Consider the following 23,590-nt stretch of genomic DNA (forward strand, 5'->3'; position numbering starts at 1 on the left):
CATCTCCTAACACAATAGCCATCATTATAGAGAAGAGTAGATCCCAATGGAAGTTTTTCCATGAGGAGATCCTGTTAAGTTTCAATGATCAGATTTTAATATAGGTTATTTTAAATATTTGGTACACTTATCAAATATTAGAATTTGTTGCTTGAACAAGTCTGATTGTAGACTTAGATCTCTAATAATGTATTGAGTCTATTTACAGACTTTGGTCAAAGTTTTATAAATTCAAACTGAGATATTAAATATCAGAGCCTAGTTTCAACACTAGGAACCTAAAAACCATTACGTTTCAACTTATCTAAAATTTTAATCTTTGTAGGATGCCTCCCGTCACACAAAATAGCCGACGAGGCAGAGGTCGTAGAGCGACAAGTGCTAGGGCAGAATAGGAGGATGGACCACCACCACCACCGAACCCTAATCAGGATATTTTGGATGCCCTCCAGACCTTGATTGGAGTAGTCCAACAAAGGCTACCACTAATGGTAAAGCCAGGGCAGCAGATTCTTGAAGGGGAAGCACACAATCCCAGAGGAGGCAAAGCAAGTGATAGAGAGAGTAGGAGTCCCCCACCGAGGCAGGTTGATGGATAGGGCGATCATGAAGGTGAGTCGATACATCAATTAGGACCACCACTCGATAGCCCTCCTAGACATGTAGGAGATGATATCAGGGAGTTGATACGACTCCAACCACCATTGTTTATCGGTTCCACTGACAAAGTAGTAGCAGAGGCCTAGTTACAGAGTTTGCAGCGGTATTTTGGATTACATCCTTATGGGAGTAATCTGAGGGCACGACTAGCAGTCCATCAGCTGAGGGAGAATGCCTCCAATTGGTGGCAACGGGAGGAATCTATAGTAGTGAGGATGGATACCCTCACAGGGGAAACATTTTTTGTCAAATTCCGAGAGAGGTACCTGTTTGAGCACTTCAAACAGAAGCAAATAAAGGAGTTTCATTCTCTAAATCAGAGGGGCTTACAGCAGTTCAGTATGAAAGTCGGTTTCTTGAGCTCCTTCCTTATGTTATATACATGAAGGACAAGAAATTACGAGTCCATCACTTCATCATGGGCCTAAATTTCTCACTCCAAGGTGCAGTCCGTTTGGCCTTCCCTGCCACTTTCAAATAGGTAGTTGAGAGGATACTCGAGGTAGACAGGAGTCTTGGGATCAGTCTCAGAACTGAAACTCTACCCAGCAATCAGGACAGAAGAAACCCCCTTGGAAAGGGAATCAAAACTATGCAGCAAGGTCCTCTAAGGGCCAACAGAAACCATAGCAGCAGCAGCAGAAACCCTCATAGGGTTATCTGACAGTCACAGGGTCCTACATAGAATCAGAAGGCACATGCCCCACAATCTCAGTCAGCAAAGACTCAGCAGTCTTTCAGGGGTGGATACAGTGTATCTAGTAGGTTAGGAGGTCCACAGCAATCCAGATCATAGGTGTACTGTCTTACACCTGAGGACCGTGCTACACTTGTGGTGGCATGGGTTATATAGCTAGAGAGTGTCTGCAGGGACAATCATCCAGTGGTCAAAGCGAGGCTATTTCAAAGCCAACAATTGGTGACATGGGTAGATCCCACAAAGTATTTGCAGCAGTTGACAACTGCCAGGCTGAGCATCAGGCCACAGTTATCGAGGCCACAAGTATAATATAGGGTAGTATGGTTGTTGTTTTATTTGATTTCGGAGCTACTGACTCTTTTATATCTCCATATGTAGTGGAGCGTTGCGGGCTAGTGGCAGTTAGACAGGATGTAAGTTGGGAAGTAGAGTTAGCCTCAAAAGCTAAAGCGTCAGTTAGTTCCATGGTGCATAATTGCCAGATTCAAATTGGAGACATGACCACAATGTCTGATCTACACATTACCCCTCTAGGTTCTTATGATTTTGTCCTTGACATGGATTGGCTTTATGCCCACAGTGCCAAGATGGACTGTCAACAAAAGGGGGTAGAATTTGTGGATGAATATGGGATCTCTAGAGTGATCTTCGGAGTAAAGAGACCAGTATCCCTTTGTATGATTTCCACTACGCAGCTTAGACGATGCATGCGAAAGGGATGTCAATTGTTCGCTATCACCATTAGTGACAGAGAGGAAGATTCAAAGGGAAAGCCATCCCTTGATGATTTCCCAATTCTGCAGGAGTTTGCAGATGTATTTCCTTCAAAGCTCCCTGCTATGCCTCCACCTAGAGCAGTGGATTTTCACATAGATCTTGTGCTAGGAGCCAAGCCAGTATCGAGAGCACCATACAGGATGGCTACTCATGAGCTTGGTGAGCTGAAGACTCAATTGGAGGAACTCTTAGAGAAAGGGCATATTCGACCTTGTGTGTCACCTTAGGGTGCATCAGTGATCTTCGTAAAGAAGAAGGATGGATCACTTAGGTTGTACATTGATTATCGGCAATTGAACAAAGTAACCATTAAGAATCGATACCCGCTTCCCGGGATTGATGATCTATTCGATCAATTACGGGGTGCCCGAGTATTTTCGAAGATAGATCTGAAGTCGGGTTATCATCAGTTGAGGATTGTGGATAGTGATATACACAAGACTGCATTGCGTACAAGGTGAGGTCACTATGAGTTCACCGTAGTACCATTTGGCCTCACGAATGCTCCAACTATACTCATGAGCCTCATGAATGGAGTATTCCATACCTTTTTGGATAAGTTTGTGGTCGTATTCCTTGATGATATTATGATATATTCTCGTAATGGGGAGCATGAAGAGCACCTGAGACAAGTGTTGCTGAAGTTGAGAGAGAACCAGTTTTATGGCAGCTTGTCGAAGTGTGCATTCTATAGACCTCAGATACATTATTTGGGTCATGTTATATCAAGTGATGGAGTCTTAGTAGATCCATCAAAGATTAGGGCCATCATGGATTGGTCAGCACCCACCAGTGTCACTGAAGTGAGGAGTTTTATGGGACTAGCAGGATATTACCGATGCTTTATTGAGGGATTCTCTATATTGGCACACCCAATCACATCTCTTCAAAAAAAGGGGAAAAAGTATGAGTGGACAGAGAAGTGTGATATAGCTTTTCAAGAGCTCAAGATAGCCCTCACGAGTGCACCAATCCTTGGAGTGTCAGATCCTTCTACAAATTTTGTGGTGTGCACCGATGCATCCTAAGATTGTATAGGGGCAGTCCTTATGCAGGATGGATGACCTATTTCCTATGAATCTAGGAAGTTGAAGACTCATGAACTCAATCACCCTACTCACGACCTAGAAGTTACAGTAGTTGTTCATGCTTTAGTGAGGTGGTGACACTTCCTTCTAGGTCATAGATTTGAACTTCATTATGACCACCAGAGTTTGCAATAAATATTTACTCAATCGAACCTTAATGCTAGGCAAAGAAGGTGGATGAAGTTCCTTTGTGAGTACAATTTTGATGTTCATTACATCAAAGGAAAAGAGAATGTGGTTGCAGATACCTTAAGTAGAAGGTGCCATGAGCTTTTCTGTGACTACTTGCACCGATTTGAGAGCGGATCCTACATCATTTGCCAACGGATGAGCTTTATGCAGAAGTTAGTTGGTGCATTCTCAAAGACCCTTGGAAGGGAAGTATTCAGAGTATTCTTTGGAGTCTAATGGACTTTTGCATCATAGAGGACGTATGTATGTACCTTCCATTGGGGGTTTGCGCGAGCTCATTGTACTTGGGGCTCATTGAGCACCTTATGCAACGCACCCCGGTGTTAAGAAATTACATACAGATCTAAGGCAGTTATTATCGCTGGCCAGGCATGAGAGTACAGATTGCTAGCATTGTTGCAAGATGCCTTGAGTGTCAGAGGGTGGAGACAGAGCATCGTCATCCCGGTGGGCTTCTTCAACCTCATGAAATTGCAGAGTGGAAGTGGGATGCTATATCTATGGATTTTATTATTGGTCTTTCCATGTCTTCTCTTTGCCATGATGCCATTTTGGTGACGGTTGACACATTGACCAAGGTTGTCCACTTCTCACCCAGGCGTACTACATACACAGCACAAGACATAGCTCAGATGTTTTTGCGGGACATTGGCAGACTTCATGGCATTCCCCATAAGATCATCTCAGATAAGGACTCACTGTTCACTTCATCATTTTGGAAAGAGTTGCAGGCAGCATTGGGCACTAGGCTCAATTTCAGTACAACGTACCATCCTCAAACCAACAGTTAGACCAAGCAAGTGAATCAGGTTTTGGAGGACATGTTACGTATGTACGTGATGGACCATTAGGTCAAATGGGAGGAATACTTGCATCTTGTGGAGTTTTCCTATAACAATGGGCACCATTCCTCTATAGGTATGCCGCCTTATGAGGCCTTGTATGGAAGACCTTGCAGAATGCCCTTGAGTTGGGATAGGATCGAGAATAGAGCATCTATTGGTCCTTAGTTAGTGAGAGAGATGGAGCAGCAGGTGACCCTGATTAAACAGTGTCTTAGAGAGGCACAGGATAGGCAGAAGAAGTATGCTAATGCGAAGAGGATAGATTGAGAGTATAAGGTTGAAGATAGTCTTCTTCAGAGTGCAACTGCACAAGAGTCCAATTCGATTCGGAAAGGGCTCTAAGTTGGCACCTTGGTTCGTTGGACCATTTGAGATCCTAGAGAGGATAGGACCAATAGAATACCACCTAGCCTGTCACGTATCCACGATGTGTTCCATGTTTCTGTACTTAGAGAATACATTTATGACAAGTCTCACATTCTAGATTGGAATTCCTTGCAAGTGGAGTCGGATGGGCAGCTAGCGTTGGAGCCAATCCGTATTATTGTCTGACGGACCCTAGCTCTTCGAGGCCGAGAACTAGACCAGGTTAGGGTCTAATGGGATTGTTATAATGAGGTCACGGCTTCATGGGAGGAAGCAGCACAGATGAGATCCCGGTACCCATATCCTTTTGATGAACTCCAAGAAGAAGTTCATGCCTAGTGAGGGAAGATGTAAGGCCTCGCCTCGACCCATCATAGTATAGCTGATATATTGTTATTTTGATACATTATGACTTGATATGTCGAGACATTGTCGAATAGACCGGACATTATTATGTTATTTTATGTCGTGTGATGTTTTACTTTGAAATGTTAATTATGTTATTTAAATGTTTTATAAACATGCATATTGATGATTAGTACAGTAAATGAATGCAGGATCAGGAATATGATTAATACCTTGATTATGCAAATTTTAATGGTTAAATATATAAGCAGAAATGAAATAACAATTAATTATATGAAAGATTTATGTTTTGATTTATGTGATTATCCAAATAAGTTTTAAATATATGCATGTGATTTTTCTCAAACTACTGATGTGTGAATTCAGTGTGTAGGATTATTAGTCGAGAAATCTAACGGAGAATTGAAACTCGACCCTATGTACAGTTTGTGAAAACCAGGGTTGTGTCTAATGAAAGATGCAAACCCCACTGTTTCGTATTTTATTTGTATCGTAAATTGAATGTATCATTCTATAATCGTAAAGTGCTTAATGTTTTGTAACAATGATTTTATAGTATCACTTAACACTCGTAATTCGTATATGTATATCAACATGATAATTAGGGTTAACCGAGTAACCTAATTAATTTGAGATAGACTAGGTTAGTAAACTAAACTAATTAGTTGGTAATCGGAATTAATTACCCTAAGGTTAGTGGTAAGATTTCATTCCTAAGGCTTTTAGAAAGTCCAAATTTTTCAAACAATTTAATAGGTCCCTAAATAGTCCTAGAAGCCAAAATTTATGAAAACTAAGTGCCTAAGGGGTATATGTATGGGTTGGGGGCATTTTCCACCCCTCTAGCCCCTTTTGTTGACTTTTGTGACCACCCAAATATCTCATTTTTGCTTTAGTGGAAAATTGGAGCTTTACCATGAGTTTGTCAACTTTATACTCCACCATAAAGTTTTTCTTAATTATAGAGTTAAGTTAGAAGACTCTAGATGCCCTTAGTCAAGTGAGGAGTTATTGCAATTTGTAAGTGGTTGAGTTAGGAGCCTATTTAGTTGTAGATTTGAGGATGGAAGAGTGTTCACCCAATCTCTACATTTAGAGAGTAAAGTGAGGATTGAAGGAGGAAGACGGATAGCTCTTCTCAAATTTTCAGTCTGCCATAACCATTTGTGAAAGTAGAAATCCTTCAAGTTCGTGTCTTTGTGTTGTGTTTTCATTGCTTAAGTAGGTTTTTTGCATGTGTGTGTATTCGTATGTATGATGAACATGTTAGGGATGGAATTGTGATGGATTTCTTAAATGATTTCTTTCCGTGTTTTACATTTTGATTTATAAGGGAAACTATAAGGGTTGTGTTAGCATTACTCACCCTTAGATAGAGCAGAAGTGGCCATGTACAGGAAGAGGGCTTCAATTGGACTTTAGGTAGTGCAGAGTCTCTCCTCATGACGAGGAGAGGGAGAGAGTTGGGTGATATGGGCCCCTAGTCATCAGTACAAACCATGTTTGTGTTTTGGAAATTGAAAAGTGAAAGAACGGAAGTTCTTGTGATTATAGCCTCAGAAGGGGCATATGTTATAGTGTTGTGACCGACTTCTCCTGCTCTAGAAAAATCCACCTTCTCCCTAGTCTGATTCGGTAATGAACCTATTGTGCAAACCTGGGATGGGAGTAAATGGGTTGAATGTGTCTTCGTGTTAAATCTGTTTGTCTCCTGGTCAATTTTCATTTCTCCATGGTTACCTTGTTGTAATTTGCAGATTTCGTAGTGGCTACCTTGATATGAAGCCAAGCATAAATTCAGAGTTGTTGTTTCAATTCAAATGTTTGGGAGATTTCTCCTCGGGATAATGATCCTATTGTAAAAAGTTATTGTTAAACTTATTTTCAAAATGACCATGATGTCGGGATTTCTTCCCTAGTTCTTTCTCGACAGAGTCTTTGAATCAAGTGATTCAATAAAATGAATAAGAAGTGGCTAGCCCATGTATGTTGAAAAAAAATGAGTATCTTCTTTTCATATGATATTCCTTATGATTCAATTTATATGCATATGCTTATTGGTAAATAGATGCAATGATGTTTTACCTTCCCTTCGGTATTCTTATAATTCAAATTTGTATTCATATGTTTAAATGGTAATTAGATGATTTGATGATAGATAAAGTTATGCAACTTGATTCCAAAGTGTGTTAAGAAAATTCAATTTTATAAATAGAATTTCATTTTCTATTTTCGTATTTACTGAAAAAAGAAATGTTCCTATGTTAATGAATAAACATAACATCAAACTCAATGCTATAATACAACTTTAAAAAAAGTAATACCCCCTTGCCATATAAAATAAATTGTATTGAAAATATTACACTTAGAAAAAAAAAAAAGGGGGCTATTGAAAAAAAATCTATCTTCCTAAAGCAAAAATGCTCTCTACCCTTTGTATGGGAAAGTTTTTAATCCTCTTCTTGAACAGAGAATATACTTAAAAGATTCCCGCTGATCCTTGGCATAATTTAAATAATAGTCTTATAAATAATTATTGCCATAAAAACAAAAACAATTAAAAAGTAAATATCTATATATATCTATCCTAACCTTACCCCTCCCACCTAATAAACTTTACTACCATAACTTTACCGTGCTCAATTCAAAAACAAACACTCACCTTGAATGCTTTCCAAGGTGCTGACGTCACCCCTTCGCCCTCCAAGGGAGCACGTAAGCCAAGGAAATGGGTAAGGGTTTTTTTGTCAAACAAGTCATTAAATGAAAGGGGGGGGGGGGAGGCTCCCAAGTAGGCGCTCTTTAAAAGCGCTAAGGAGGGGGGAAACCATGGCACCGCCCACCCACATGCCTCCCTAGGTCAGCAAGGGTAGAGTCGGGCAGTGTGCCCATGTGGGAGAAGACAGGCGGGGAAAGGGGGTAAGTGGGTGGGTTAGGTAGGTAGGGTTAGGGAGTAGGAAATGGGTTGGGGTTAGGGGTAGTTAGGTGTTAGGAACTTAGGATTACTATGTTAGAAAGTAAGTGATGAAAAAAAAATAGTAAGGTTAGTGGTTGGGTTAGTAATATTTTTAAAATTAAAGATAGGATGTGTTACATGTTAAGTTAGTTATAATTTAGTTTGTTATTCTTTTTTAATACAGTACATTAATGTTATTTAATGTTAAATAAGCCTATGATTTTAAATTGTAATGTCATTTTTTATTTATTCAAACTATATGATTAATGTTAAATATGTTCATTTTAGAATAGATTTGTAGATTTAAGTGTTATTAGTTTTAGTTTTAATTTATGTTTGCTAGTAGATATAGTATATTGTTGATTTACGTGTGGACTATTTGAAAGGGAAATAAAAATAATATATTGTTTTAAATTAATTTAATTTAATTAAAATATATATTATTTTGTCGTGTAAGATTTAATTAATATTAGTAATGTTTAGAAAGCGATTGATAAAATTTAATTAATTAATATTAATATAGTGAAATTTAAGATTGATTTTAAAAGATGAGTTAGTATGTTTAATTAGTATACGATTTAAAAGTATTAATGCTTAGATCTTTTAAATTAATTAGTATTTGGCTGTTTTATTTTAAAGAATCGATTGTTTTGATTAGAGAGTGAAATAAGCTAGTAAAGTTAGTTAGTGGGGGTGTTATATTAGGGTCTAATATAATATAGACAAATGTCGAAATCAATTAAATAACGAAAGTTAAATATAATGATTTAATCCTACACGTTGGTTATAAACTGAAATGAAGTGTTAAGGTATTGTTAGGGAAACCTATATTTGCCTTTCAACATACCTATAGTTTAACTTGTGAAACAAATATATAGATTCATATCAAAACCTAAAGTATCATGTAAGTTGTAGTCAAACATATATCATGCTTTGTGGATTAATTAACTTTAAAATTTAAATATTAAAAAAAGGTGTGTTTTTGCCCTGTTATTTTAGGCATGACATTAAATTCCTTTATTAATTTCACATTAACTACAGAACAACCGATACAGAATGTTAGTTGAAGCGCTTGCTATGATCTGAATGCTTTGAACGTTCTACAATTTATACTTGATAAGATAGTGTAATTATATGTTTCACGTTGGTGTTTTACCACCGATAAATCTCCTGCCATTAATATCGTGGCGGGAATTTGTATTTTGAATGGGTTTGACCCAGTGTGGAGTCACGACCCATTCCACACTAAAGTCATGTCTCCAATTTGCTGTGATTTCCAGTCACCCCACAAACCATCCACTTATAATTGCAATTACCCATTTATAATGAAGACCAATTAATCGCTTCTTATATTATATTATAACTTTACAATAATTTATATAAAAATGATTTCATGAATATATATATATATAAAAGTTAAATTATTGCATATATATAATATTTTTCATATATTATTTACATATATCTAATATAATTTTATCCAACTGAATTATAACATTAACACTTCCTCTTAATGAAGAAGGGTAAACACATGAATAAATATTACCTCAACATAATATTAGAAATTTCAAATTCAAGAATATCTTTGATTAGAAGATATTCAATATTTTGATATCACATATGATATCATGAGTAATGACCTCCAAAATATCAATACATAACATTCACCAAATACTCTTAGACTCTCAATAATGGCCTCCTGAATATCGACATATGATATACCAAGTACTAAAATTGGATCTATACAAACAACTCATAGACCATCAACTGAATGGCATCCAACACTTAGTTGTTGATTTACAAGATATAATCCATCATGATCTATTTCAACATTATAAATAATGTATATCATGATTTAAGTTATTGTAAGATCATCAACTTCCAATAACTTTTGCAAAAACAAGTGATGATCATTCAAAAGTTGTCACTTTCTTACGATGTACGCGAGGCTCCTATAGTTATAACATAACATTCATAAAGAATAACATAGTACAATGATCAATTATTCTAAGACTCTATCTCAGAAATTACAACCATGCCAAGTTCACATTGAAAGTGTTTCACTTTTATTTTGCAATAGGTTTTGGTAAAGAATAGAGAACTCCCTCTTAGACCAATATTTTACACGTTTTATGGATATTTTTGAATTTATTTAGAATACAAATTTCTCTGAATCCAAGTCTAGATTACTGCCTTCAGAGAAAGAAGCTTGAAGTTTAAGTCTCTCAGGACAATTTGTTGCAATGTGCCCATAGTTGTCGCATCTATAACATTGTACTTAAGAGTAGTCTATATATTTTCTTTTTCCATTGAATTTTGGTTTCTTCTTTCTTTTAACAACTTGAGTTGTGAGAATCTGAATATCATCTTTAATAAAAGTATCACCAATTCCTCGAGATATTGATATGCACTCTTCATGTATGCAGTCAATTTTAAGTTGATCAAATTTAGGAAGCTTGGATCGAGAACATACTCCTTGTCTAAAAGTTTCCCATGATATTGGAAGACCTTTTAGAGCTATCATGGTTGATTCTTTGCCATCATAGAATTGACCAATTGTTCAGAGTTGGTTTCTAAGCTTTGTTATTCTCATAAAATGAGGAGACATACTCTCCTTTATTCATCTTTATGTTGGAGAGTTGGTCTTTTAAAGTGAGAATTCTACTGGTGTTATTTATCTCAAACATTTCTTCAAGTTCTACTCAGATCATCCTTCTCTTTTGGTTGAGAAGATTTTTTCATAAATTGTCTTAGATTGTTCTCTTTTAGGATTAACATTATTTGCAATTTCCATGCTGCAAAATTTGAGTCACCTTCAAGTCTATCCTCAAGTCTCATTCCATTCACCACATTGGTAAATATAGTATTTTAAAATATTAGGTGTATTGATTTAATAAATCTGATCTGGATCATCTCTCAAACCTTCTCTGATACCACATTAAGTTTCAATGATCAGATTTTAATTAGCTGATGGGCTATCTTATATGAAGATAGTTGTCGGAATTCAAGGTTGAACACCGGCGAAGTAAAATCAATGTGACCGAAAAGATGAAAACGGTGACCAATTGTTCCTTGCGTCTAATTATGGAGCGACAGAGATGCTCTGAGTTTGTTTCTTTCTTGGTCAGTTTGTATTCAAGATTGCAATGTTATTTTTGTCGAACTCCTTCAGCTATTTATATATACTCGTGCTTCATGGTCATTTTGCTTCTAAGTGTTGTATTATGATGGAGGCTAATTAGCATCATTTTGATTCTTTGTATCTGTGATTATTGTATAAATTGGCTTCTTCAGTGGCATGTGGATGATTCAAAAAGGACAAAGAATATGGATGGTGAATTATCCATTCTTTATTGGTAATTAATTAGCTGTTGAAGGTGTGTGTTTTTCATGCATTTAGAGAGTTGGGTGTTTTCCTTCTTAATGCTTATTGGGAGCTACTTGTCTGCTTGTCGATGATATTTTCATTGAGAGCTTTCCACCTAGCTGCCTGGTTCAATTGTTCATAAGTTTATTTGTGAGCTGCTTGACCTCTTGTCTATTGGGAGCTAAGTGCTTGGTTGTCTAATATGAAGAGCTGACATGGTGCTTGTATGTTATCAGCTGCTTGCATGGTTGTGTATCAGGTGTCATCAGCTACTAGAGTTTGTGAGTATCTTGTGCATTCAAGAGCTAACTGTCTGTGTTTTTAATTCATATTTGTGTGTGTACTCAGATCCTTCTCAAACAAGATTAGACTACAAAGAGATAAGTATTCTGTGATTGCACCTTTGAATGCTGATCATGAATTTTTATATATATAACTGGGAATAGTGTATGCTTTTAGCATTGATCTCTATATTTCTCTTCATTATTATTAAGCTCTCTTGGTTGCAGGACGGATCAAGAAACAATGAGATGATGAGAGATTATATGCAAACTGTAGAAATGAATATGGCAACATTGCTTGCAATCATGGGAATAAAATGATGATACTTTATCTTCAGTAAAGAAGATCAAAATAATATTCAAAGGGAGACCATTCAGCTTCAAAGGGATTTTGCGTGACAGAGGGAGAATGTCTAATTCTTTGCAAGCTTGTGTGGCTAAAGCTGCCTATTTGATCAACTTGGGATCAGCTCCCTTATTGCGATAATCAAGCAGTGAGAATGTTGCTCGTAATGAGCAGGAGTCTCTATTAAAAGAGAATCTCATTCATTCTTATACATGTTGGAATTGCATTCTTCTCTGCGAGAAGTCTGAGGTAAAAGCCCTTGTTCCACCCTTTGCAATTAGGTATGGTGGATCCACCCTCTAGGAGTGGGCATGGTTGAAATGCATTCTTCCATGTGAGAAGCCTTAGGTGAAGGTCCTCATCTCATCCTTTGCAAGTAGGTATGGTGGATCCACCCTCTGCGAATAGGCATGGTGAAAGTCGTGAGTGTTACTCCATGACTTTAATCTTATGCTTTTATGCTTCACCCTCTAGAAGTAGCTATGGTAAATAGTGTTATGTTGAGATAACAATGTTTTATTCAGATACTTTGTGATGAGAACTTGTCATTGACATTTTTTATTGCAACCATGTGTGCCTGCCATACTAAAGATCTCTCTCTTACTATGAGGAAGTGTTGAAGATTAGAGCTGCGATAGAGATCTCTACCTTTGATATTCTTAGAGAAGAGATCTATGATGATTTTTCCATCATAGTCATTTGTATCTTTCTTATAACCAAGTGAGCACGATGTGGCATTTAAGGTGTACTAGGTGTCTCATCCTAAATATCAAACATTTTATTGTATGAAGAGACACAGATTTAGAAATATGAAGAGACTGGCATTCGGAAAATGAAGAGACTTTCAGTTATGATATAAAGAGTTTCTCAATTTAATATATATACATATGATTGCTTTGTATAATGAGTACATTATTTAGTTAAAAGCATTGTACTCAATGTAACATCGACACTTGGGTATGTCGAGACGCCAGGATGAGTTTACGAGACGAGGGGCCAAATTGCCTTAATTTCAAGATAGTGGGGGGACCGCGGAGGGGGGTGTTATATACTATACATATAGAACTTAATGCTAGTTATGGAATAATGTTTAAGTATAACATACCACATTGAAATACTTGAACATAGACGAATTGCAACATGAACCAAAATGATTGAACATTCAACGTAGTCACATAGAACATACCCAATAGTAACATCAAAAATCAAAATGAAGCAGAAATTTAAGTACATGTTCCTGCGGCGGCGTGGTTGCAGAATGGCAGAGGTGGGGATACTATTAGAGTTAAATCTCGCTTTTTTTGTCTCTCTCTCTTCTGTAGATCTATTTCTATTTATAAGGATCGCTCTTCTTCTATATTTCCATATACTCTCTCTATTCAATATGAAGACATTCTCTTTCCATTTCTCTCTTCAGAATGTTTCTGTTTCTCTCTTTGTTCGTTATAGAAACATTCTTGTGTATACTTGTATATATAGATCATTTATGATCTTTGTGTAATAACACATTCATTATTTTACCAATTTGATATAGTATCAGGGCTTTTTTTTTTGAAAAATAACAATTTCATTATTGAAATTTCCTGAGTTGTTTTTCGAAATAGGTTTTGAAAATCTTTAGTTTCTTCATGAAATTTTACTCATAAGATTTTCAAAATCCTTTGCTGGAGTGTGTTAAAAAAAACAACCTAGGTTTTGTTGCGTACTAAACACCTTTTTTTGCTGAGAATACTCAACTAGGGTTTCTATGAATTCATTGCTACAAATCTCATCTCTGTTTGGCACCATTGTTTTTTATCTTTAATAGTTGGTTTTTCTGGTGGACGAAGTCAATCAAAACCTGCACGTGCCGTTTCTTTTGCATATTGTGCATCATTTCTCTTGTTTAGTGCTCACGTGATCACTGCAAACACTATCTTGTGCGGACGCTTTTATTTTTGGTGTCATTTTGTTATCTCATCTACCATTCCTTAGTTGAAAACGGCATTTTGTCCTCACAATTCATCTTCTGGAAAAAACAGCTGACTTTTTTTGTTTATTGGCACAAATTTTCACCATTTCTGCAATTCTTCCTTCTGTGTTTTTTATTTACAATCCTTTGACCATAAAAGTTGTTGTTTTTGCCTCAATAATGGTGTTTGTTGGACGTCTTTGAACTGCATGTCCTCATTTGTATGCAAACACCATTTTTATGCTGGTTTTTAGTCAGCAATGGCCTCCAACTAGATTTTTTTCAAAAACACTAGTTTTCTTTGTTGGAAAAAGTTTTTGCTTCCAAATTTGTAGAGGATTTTTCAAACCCTCAACTAGGTTGCCTTCGTTTTTTTTGGGTACATTATTTTTTGTGCCTTGCTTTTGAGCGAGCAGATTTAGAATCTCACATCAGATTCCTTTTGGGTTTCTTGAGCTCTCTTTTGGGTGTCTTTTCATTTTTTTGGGTCTCCAATCCTATCAATCTACATTAGAGATTAGCTTGAGGCCATCGGTCATCCAATGGAGGAAGAGGATATGGTAGTCATTACTCTGAAAAGTTTATCACAATCCTATGAGCACTTTATTGAGACGGTCAATATTACTACGACTAATGTTGACCTCAGATTTACCGATTTGTGCACCAAACTTCTGCAGCAGGTCTGTTTAAAACAACAGATTGGTCACAATGCTCCTTCCTCCTCTGAACAAGTATTTACAGCCCAATCCTTTCACAAGCATAAATGCCCATCTCAGTCACAGGATAGCTCCAAGAAGAATCAAAATGAGTGCAACTATTGCCACAAATTTGGTTACGTGATCCAAGTTTGTTGGACTCACTTTGCTTCTAAACAGCAAAAGCAAGAAGGGTCTCAACCACAGGCCAATACTGCAGAACATGCAGAGCTCACTGATCAGCCCGAGTCTACCTTTTATGCCTTCTAAGGATTCACTAGCAGATTTTTGTTTTAAAGTTAGATTGACTATCAAGGGAGGGTATTAGAGTTAAATCTCTCTATTTTTGTTTATCTCTCTTTCGTAGATTTATTTTTATTTATAATGGTCACTCCTCTTCTATGTTTCTATATTCTCTCTTTGTTCAGTATAAAAACTCGTTTTTCTTCAGAATGTTTCTATTTCTCTCTCTTTGTTTGTTATAGAAACATTCTTGTGTATACCTGTATATATAGATCATTTATGATCGTTGTTTAATATCACATTCGTCATTTAACCAATTACTTTATGTAATAAGTACTTGGGTACTCCAAGTACCCAGTTCGGGTAAGGGTACTCCAAGGTTTGGCAGGGGGGCGAGTCCCCGGGTTTCATTTGTACTTGAACTTATTTTATTTAACAAAAGAGCTATTTTTGGGTGTGGCTGGGTTTTTCCCCTCAAGTTAGAGGGTTTTCCCAGGATAAATTGGTGTGCCTCATTGTGTTTTTTTGTTATTCATCTTGATTATTGTTGTTCATCTTTATTCTTGACAAAACACTAACATTTACAGTATACGGACATCCTCTGGCTACGGTAAACATATATTAAGAAGATTTTGAAAAGAATTTGAACAAATATTTAAAGATAGTTGATATGATAAGTAGCTAGCAAACTACATCATAGCTACTATCATATAAAAGAACACTGCCTTGGAAGTATAGTTATCAGGCCATGTAAGTAAACTTTCATAAATTCACGGCTATGAATATTTGTTTGTAATTATCATACGGAGGAAGGCAAGCCAGTGTAAGTAATGAGTCAATATGATTAATCAGTGTATTTACTTGAAGAGATCATTATAAAATACCGATTACAAAGGGATTATGGTTATTGAGTCAAAACCCAATAAAAAGGGAATATATATGAAAGCTGTGACTTGTGCAATAAACAGATCTGTTATGAATAGATGCGTTCGAGAGAATACATATCTCTTCTACATCTATAGGTTACAACCATTCAACTTTGCAAGGTATATAATGGTTAAAGCTTATTCAATTTTGGAAGGTATATAATGGTTCAAACTCATTCTAACCAGGATGGAAAGGGATATACTGAATAAGGGATTACAAATATGAGTACTATCTTCAGAGGAAAGAATAACATAATAGTATAAAATATAAAGAATACTCTTCATTGAACATATAAAATCATTTACTATGTTTTAAGCATGGTAGATGGTAACAATTCTGAATTAGACACTAATTTATAGAATCTTTATGTGTGTGTGAGAGAGAATTAAGAATGAAAAGTCATCATATGGTCTCATATATGTATACACACACATATATATGATGGTAAGCTCAGGATTCTAATTATGTATTTGTAAATTTATAAATATTGATATCAGAATTGTAAATTCATAATAAAAGAACAGCAACACTTAATGTGTGTGTGTGTGTATTCAGTTCTATTACAATTTTTAAACTGCGAAGACAGATATGTTTCCAAGGAGGGGATTGTATAAATCCAAGCAACGGCTATCTATCCCAAGATAGAGTAGGGATCAGCATCCCTGAGCACCTTGCAGGCATAGTCCCAAGATAGGTTAAGGACTTGGATCTATAAACTTTGAGAAAGTCCACTGCAGTTGGTATCTAGCCACCTTGGTTAACACCTACTCCTTCTATCTTTGAGTTAAAATACTAATAGTAATAAGATTGGAATATTAATGTTACATACAAGTAATTTAATCTGATTAAATGAATTAAAACAAAATTATTATGAATATCTTATACCTTGAATCATTGTATCTTGGGACATACGATGTAAAGCTTGAGTTAAATATATAATATCTAAACTAAGCCTAACAAGGGACATTACAAATCTCCTCCTATGTACATTACTGTTAATAAAATCATGGCTTCCAGTCACTCAAACTAGCAGTTCCATATTACTATGTGATGGCAGCTTGTCCCTTGCATAACAGTTCTGATTTCAGAAGCCTGACAGCTGTTTGTATAATCAAATCAGCAGTGGTTTAGTCAAAACAGCAGAGGCTTTGGTTAGAAAAAGTGGATGAGAAACAGTTCTGATTTCAGAAGCCTTAAAGCTGCTTGTAAAATCAAATCAGCAGTATTTAATTCAAAACAGAAGAGGCTTGGGTTAGAAAAGGTAACGGGATTTTAAAATCCCTTTCCTACCCTCAAATATATATGTATATTGACCAATTTTAACAGAGGCAGAAGTTTAACCTTACAATTATAGAACAGTCACAAAATCAATTTAAAACATCAGATTTCAGTCACTAGGAATGTTGTTATGATTGTAACAAAAACAAGACTTTTATCATAAAAATCTGCATGGTGAGGGTTCAAAAATGAAGCATTATATCTGATATCACTTTCAAGCCCAGGTTCCAAGTTTATGACCAAGTACCTACATGGCAAGGATACTGAGTTGGGACATAAATATTCAACACATGGACTTGAAGAAGCTCATCCAAAAAGGCAATAATCTGCCAAAAAGATTGTAGGACAGCAAGCTTATAGAGGTGGTTTCATTCCCAATTTCAGCACAAAGTCAGGAGTTTTTGATGTGCATTATGTTGAACATTACACCTTGGTGACAATGGAGATTGAATAGTTGAATGGGCAAATTCCATAAAGCTTGATCCAAGGGTGTTTAAGAGCAATGGATTTAAAGAGGAACTTTCTATGATGATCACTCTTCTGAATCAAGTGAGTGGACAAATGTAGGCTGGAACATTCAGGCCATGGATAATCTGCATCATGAGTGTCCTTTGCAAGGAAAAAATCTGACTAGATTGGGTCATCTTGACCAATGACAACATTCACAGACAGCTGACTAATTTCATGTGGACTTGTGAGTTGCATATAACTTATGCGCATCTACAGGCACCTACCTCCATCAGAGCATGGTGAATCTTTTGAGACATTATAGGAGGGTAAATGACACTTTTATAGTGCATTCCATCAGAACAATAGATTAGGAGTTGCCTATCCACTTTTCACAGCCAGCCAGGGTTATCACTTCAGGGTGGAGCAATTGGCTCATCTAATTTCTAACTTGCAGCTGCATCAACGTGTTTGGTTTCTCATCTTTTCCATGTATGTTTTCTAGGTATCCCAGCAATCATATGATAATACCTGAGTTTTGTAGACAGTTGGCCGAAGTAAATTTCCTGTTGAGAGATAAGACATAAGCAAGCAATAATCTTCTTGCTCAGCTTGCCTTCTGCTAATGCAAAAATACAATTGATGCCAAATATGACATATGTAAGTATACATCTCTCTAAGCCCGCACAAAAGTAGAGGAGTTGGCATAGGGCCGTGGGTTTTCTCCCCATTGGACACAGGTTTGACTCTAGGGGTTGGACATACCTGCTGCATGTGGTTTACAGGTGACTACATACATCCCTAAGGGATTAGTCTCACCCCAGCTTGCCCCTTCCTGGCCCCAACTTGGCACTAAAGTAAGACCAAGGTAAGCCTAGTTGGGCACTGGGCTGGGTCGCAGGAATACCCCTGGTATGACAAAAAAAACCATATATCTCTCTGAATTTACCTGAAACTTTTCTATGGAAAGCATACCTATTATCCTAAAGGTATTCTATTCAAGATCTTGCGATCTCGTTTTTAGCATATGCCAAACATGGAAAACGTGTTGGCAAATTGTATGGATGATTTTGAGGTATGTAAGAGATCTCATAGTCAGATTACAACGAAAGAAAAGAATGACTTTATCCCAAAAAGGTGTCTGAGGACTTTCAGATATTAATTCAGAAGTTTGTGTTCTCATGTGTACTCATCCTCTTATCTTAGAAATCAGAAGTGACCATATCTTTGCATCATCTAGATTAACATTATTTTTCGTAACAAGAAAGACATTAAAAGAGCCTCTTGTTTAATGCAGAAGAGCTCAATTGCCCTGTGCTCAAGCATCAAAATGAAAAGATAGGTTTGCTTTTAGTTTGTAGTCCTCCACACTCAAAGAGATCGCTGCTAGATTTAATTTTTTTTAAATTTTCAATGTATATAATTTGTTAAAAAGGGAGCTTCTCTTACAAATTCAAAGAAAGGTTTTACATTGCATGCCATTCCATTTTGTGTTGTGCCAAAGATAAAAATTAAAATGCTAACAAACTTCTCCAAAAACTCTGCAGGTTTCTTGACAGATTGGCTTGAAACTCAAAGTTTCCTTGGCAGCCTAAGCTACTGAAAGAATTGCAAACCCTTGATAGAACCCTAATTTTCCATGCTTCTTATCATTTTCATCTTCGGTGATTATGCACTCAGTGGTATGAATTGATTGTCGAGTGGTAGAAAGGCATTTGACTTTTTATAAATAGCAATAAAATAAAATAAAATGGCATGCATAAGGCCTTGAAGGCCTTAATATAGGCCTAGTGGTGGAAGCCCCACTTCTCATGGTAGAACCATCTAATTATCGGACCATAATGATCAATCCCCTTCTTAGCAAACTATTTGGAAGCATGGTAGAACGGAAAATCAGTAAATGGGCTGAAACAGAGGAGAAGAGAGCACAGGATTAAAACCAAAACACTACACTATTGATCACCGGATGACTCTTAGATAATTGAGAAAATTTGGGACACTCCAAGAGGAGAGGCTTTTTGCTGCTTTGTGGATTTCAAAAAAGCCTTCGACACAGCACCTCGTGACAAACTTTGGAAAAGAATGGAAGAGCTGGAAATCCCTATGGCACTAAGGGCAGCTGTGTACAGACTTTATGAACAGGTCACAACCAAAATCAGAACTACGGATGGGTTATCAGAATGTTTTAGCAGCAATATAGGGGTCAAACAAGGTTGCCCACTATCTCCAACCTTGTTCAAGCTCTACATTGACAAATTAGAAGCATGGTTGAATAGGGACAATAGTGTGTGATAAAATTATTGCTATATGAGGATGACCTCATTATCATCGCCAAGACAGTTGATGGGCTGCGAGAACACTTGAAGGTGTTAGAAAGCTTTTGTCAGGAGGTGGGGATGGAGGTCAACACCAACAAAACCAAAGTTATGATCTTCTTGCTAAGGAGAAACAAGAGACCCCTGGACACTTTTCTCTTTGAGGGTAATCCCCTTGAGATTGTGAGCGAATACAAGTACTTGGGAATTGACTTTTAGAACAAACTCAGCTGGGAAACGTGCAGATCTAAACGGACTAAGGGGGCTGGAAGGCACTATATTTGTTACAGAATAAGTGTAGGAATGTTGAACTATGGGATTGGAAGACAAAGAAAATGATTTTTGGGCTGCTTGTCACCCCTGTAGTTCTTTATGGGTGTGAAATTTGGGGCACCAGTTTGTCGAATCAGAAATGGAGACAAGTTGAAAGGATACAAAAACACCTTATTTCTAGCAGCCTGAGAATTAAAACCACGATGCCTTATGAGATATTATTAGTTGAAGTGGGTACCTTTCCCCTAGAGGCGGATGCAATGGTCTAGCTGATATGTTACTTAAAGAAAACCTAAGGAACGGGAAACCACCATTGGCCAAAGCTAATCATGGAGGAAAGACTCGAAAGGAGAAAAAACACATGGATGAAACAAAACAACAAATGGATGAAAAAGTGGGACATCAACATCCATAGCTGTCCGAATAATACTGAAGAAATGAAGACAATTGTCCGAGAGAGATTTCATAACATCATGTGGACAAGGCACATGGAGAGAAAAAAGGTCCACTATGTTAAAGAATTTAATCCCAATACTTGTCATGAGGAAAAAGCATATTTAGGCGCGGATATCAAGTGGAAGGCCAAAATGCTCATAGCCCAGCTCAGGACTAGCTCTCACCATCTCAGATGCGAGACGGGGAGATGGAAAATGCCAAAAGAGGAGTGGGAAGATAGGATCTGTCTATTCTGTGACACGGGAGCCATTGAAACGGAACATCACTTTGTCATGGAATGCTTGGCAAATAGCGACATCAAGTTTGGGTATTCAAAGATATTAGAAAACAGCAGGTTAAGCCACCTCTTTGAAGAAAAACAGTTGTACAAAACCCAAACCTGATCATCAACATGCACCAAAGAAGAGAAGAGTTAGTCAAAGAGTTGCAGCTGGATTAGGTTGTAGTTAGTAGGCGGGTCCCATAGGCTGCTTTGGTCTCGTGGATGGTTATTAAAATCCTTCATATCATATCATATCATCTCTACCCCACCTTCCTTATAGCATTTTTTTTTAAATCCAGAGCAGAGTTTTGGGGATAGCAAACACTACCAAAATCAGGGGATAGTGCCTCTCATGGGGGTTCAAAGATATTAGAAAACAGCGGGTTAGGCCACCTCTTTGAGGAAAAACAGTTGTACAAGACCGCAAACTTGATCATCAACATGCACCGAAGAAGAGAAGAGTTAGTCAAAGAGTTGCAGCCAGATTAGGTTGTAGTTAGCAGGCGGGTCCCATAGGCTGCTTTGGCCTCGTGGACGTTATTAAAATCCTTCATATCATATCATATCATCTCTACCCCACCTTCCTTATAGCACGACAAAGGAATGTGATAAAGGGGTACAGCTGCCCTGGAGCCCCCATGAGAGGCACTATCCCCTGATTTTGGTAGTGTCTGCTATCCCCAAAACTCTGCTCTGGATTTAAAAAAATATGCATAGCAATTGTTTTGAATTACCCAGATGGAAATGCACACTTTTTCCCTATATTTAGCTTAAAATAACAAAATCAACATTTTTCACTATTTAAAGACACTTTAAAGAGTTTTTAAATTCCTAGTAAAAGGCACAGTAATTGAATTCCATTTTATCTTTTGGTTTGTCTAATCAATCTCATTTTTTTAGTGTACTATTCAGTTCAAAATAGACTATTGTGCTCACTAAATTCTTCTTTACTGCATTATTTAAATTAATTTTGTCAATTTATAGAATTTGTGTCAGGAGAGGACCTAGTACCTGAACACGTTCCACTGGTTGAGATAGTAGTGGTTAACTTAACCTGCAGTTGCTGAATTAATATATAATATTGTTGACAACATTGTACGAATAGTTTGCAACTTTAAAGTTGTTTTTGTTGATGATGGCTACTCATAATTGAATGAAATATGTCACTTTTTCTAAAAAACAGCTAATCATGTCATCAAACATCACTGTGCAAGTATGAGGTCCCTAATGCACTACAATTGGTCTCACTTTTTTTCTTGAATTATTCAAACACATTGACAAGAAACATGCTGATATTGCATCACATCTGATGATATGACCCTATACCTTAGTTATAGGCAGAGACTTGACTAGTCAGCTGCTATAAAAAGTGACAAGTTCGCGTGCCAAGTTAAAGTTGCCTATCCCTTATTCATTATTTTTTCTCTAATCCTAATTTTTAAACAATGGTGCACGAAGTCTACAAGCCCTTATCAATAAACTCTATACACATGCATAAACGGAATGAGGTTAACTAAGGTGACGAGAAAGAAAATGCATACCCGAAAGATAGTTTTCGCTCCCCAGATGATGAATGTCTCATTACAGATAAGATGCCGATGGTTTCCCCTGACTGCGCCAGGTTTTATCTCCCCGACATGAACAGACTTGCATGATTTGACCCCTCCTGCTCATCCCACGCCACATTAAATCTATTTAGAAAGACCTATCATTCAAAAATACATTGAGAATGAATAAAATAGTAAATAAACTACATACCTGTAAGACCCGCTTGTCCAGCAGCTATGACGGGATCCAACAGCCATCCTCTCCTGTCATTGGAAGCTATTGAGACGAGAGCTAAATGTTCATTAAGAGGGCTCCACTTCTTTTTCTGGTGTTGTGGCAGGAATATAGTGAGGGACGGCGTAGTAGCATGGTAGCGAAGAACAAAGCAGCCAAACAAGAGTAAGGTAAGCAATAGTGAGAGGATTATAACATGACTCAATGCTAGGTGAGGCTTGGTCATTTGGGCGTCAACTGGCGTATAATTTCATATCCGATGAATTGCTGTATAGATCATCAGGTTGCCATGAATCCCTCTCTATTTTACTCGGAACAAATCGGACATTCTCTCAATGTACGCATCTTGATTGAATATTTTTATTTTTATTTTTATTTTTTTTAATTAGGTTAATGTTTGTATTATTAAGTAATATTAATTATTTAATTAATTTGTTATTTTTTATCTACAATTAATTGATTTTTAAACTTTTTATTTATTTTACTTTATTTTTATTGATAAAGAGTTGAAGTTATTGATACTTTATATTCGTAAAAATAGGATTTACATGTGTTTATAGAAAGGTTGAGCATAGCTTTATGTCTTCTGCCTAGCATTACACAAAGGGTTAAATTATCATGTTATCAACAATTTTGTCCATTATATATATCTTCCCATCTATAATAGAATAAACTATCTAAATTATCACAAAATACTTAAATAGAGAATGGCCTCCATATTGAGGTTTCATGCACCAAAACCTACATGCTATCCTGATAATACATTGTGCTTTTCAATATCCATACATAGCATTATATCAAATGCATAGAAAATGTAATCAATAGAGAGCAAGGGTGTCTTAAACACCAACCAATGCTTTTCCTTTGTCTCTAGCAACAAAGGTAGATGAGGGGCTAATAATGTCTGAGCTCAAACCATATTTAAGACCACAACAACAACTTGTAAATTATTTGCATCCTCAAGCTCCTACTTTGGCTTAGCTCCACTAGAATCATTGCTACCCAACCCATCCAAAC

At 36.8% G+C, this 23,590-nt stretch overlaps 1 protein-coding gene across 1 annotated transcript in view; it reads right to left on the reverse strand.

Moving 5' to 3' along the window:
- The window catches only part of LOC149538418 (RmlC-type cupin), a 42,550-nt gene extending 19,632 nt beyond the window's left edge, over positions 1–22,918 (reverse strand). Inside the window, exons 1-2 of the mRNA XM_089799740.1 lie at positions 22,550–22,918; positions 22,333–22,457 (exon numbers count right to left, since the gene is read on the reverse strand). Of these exons, the coding sequence (XP_089655866.1) occupies positions 22,333–22,457; positions 22,550–22,799 (375 nt within the window). The 5' untranslated portion in view covers positions 22,800–22,918. The remainder of the gene's footprint in view (positions 1–22,332; positions 22,458–22,549) is intronic.
- Positions 22,919–23,590: the final 672 nt, after the last annotated feature.

The sequence above is a fragment of the Cupressus sempervirens genome, chromosome 9, assembly GCF_028749045.1.
Source record: "Cupressus sempervirens isolate cs-2001-9-10 chromosome 9, ASM2874904v1, whole genome shotgun sequence".
Lineage (NCBI taxonomy): Eukaryota > Viridiplantae > Streptophyta > Pinopsida > Cupressales > Cupressaceae > Cupressus > Cupressus sempervirens.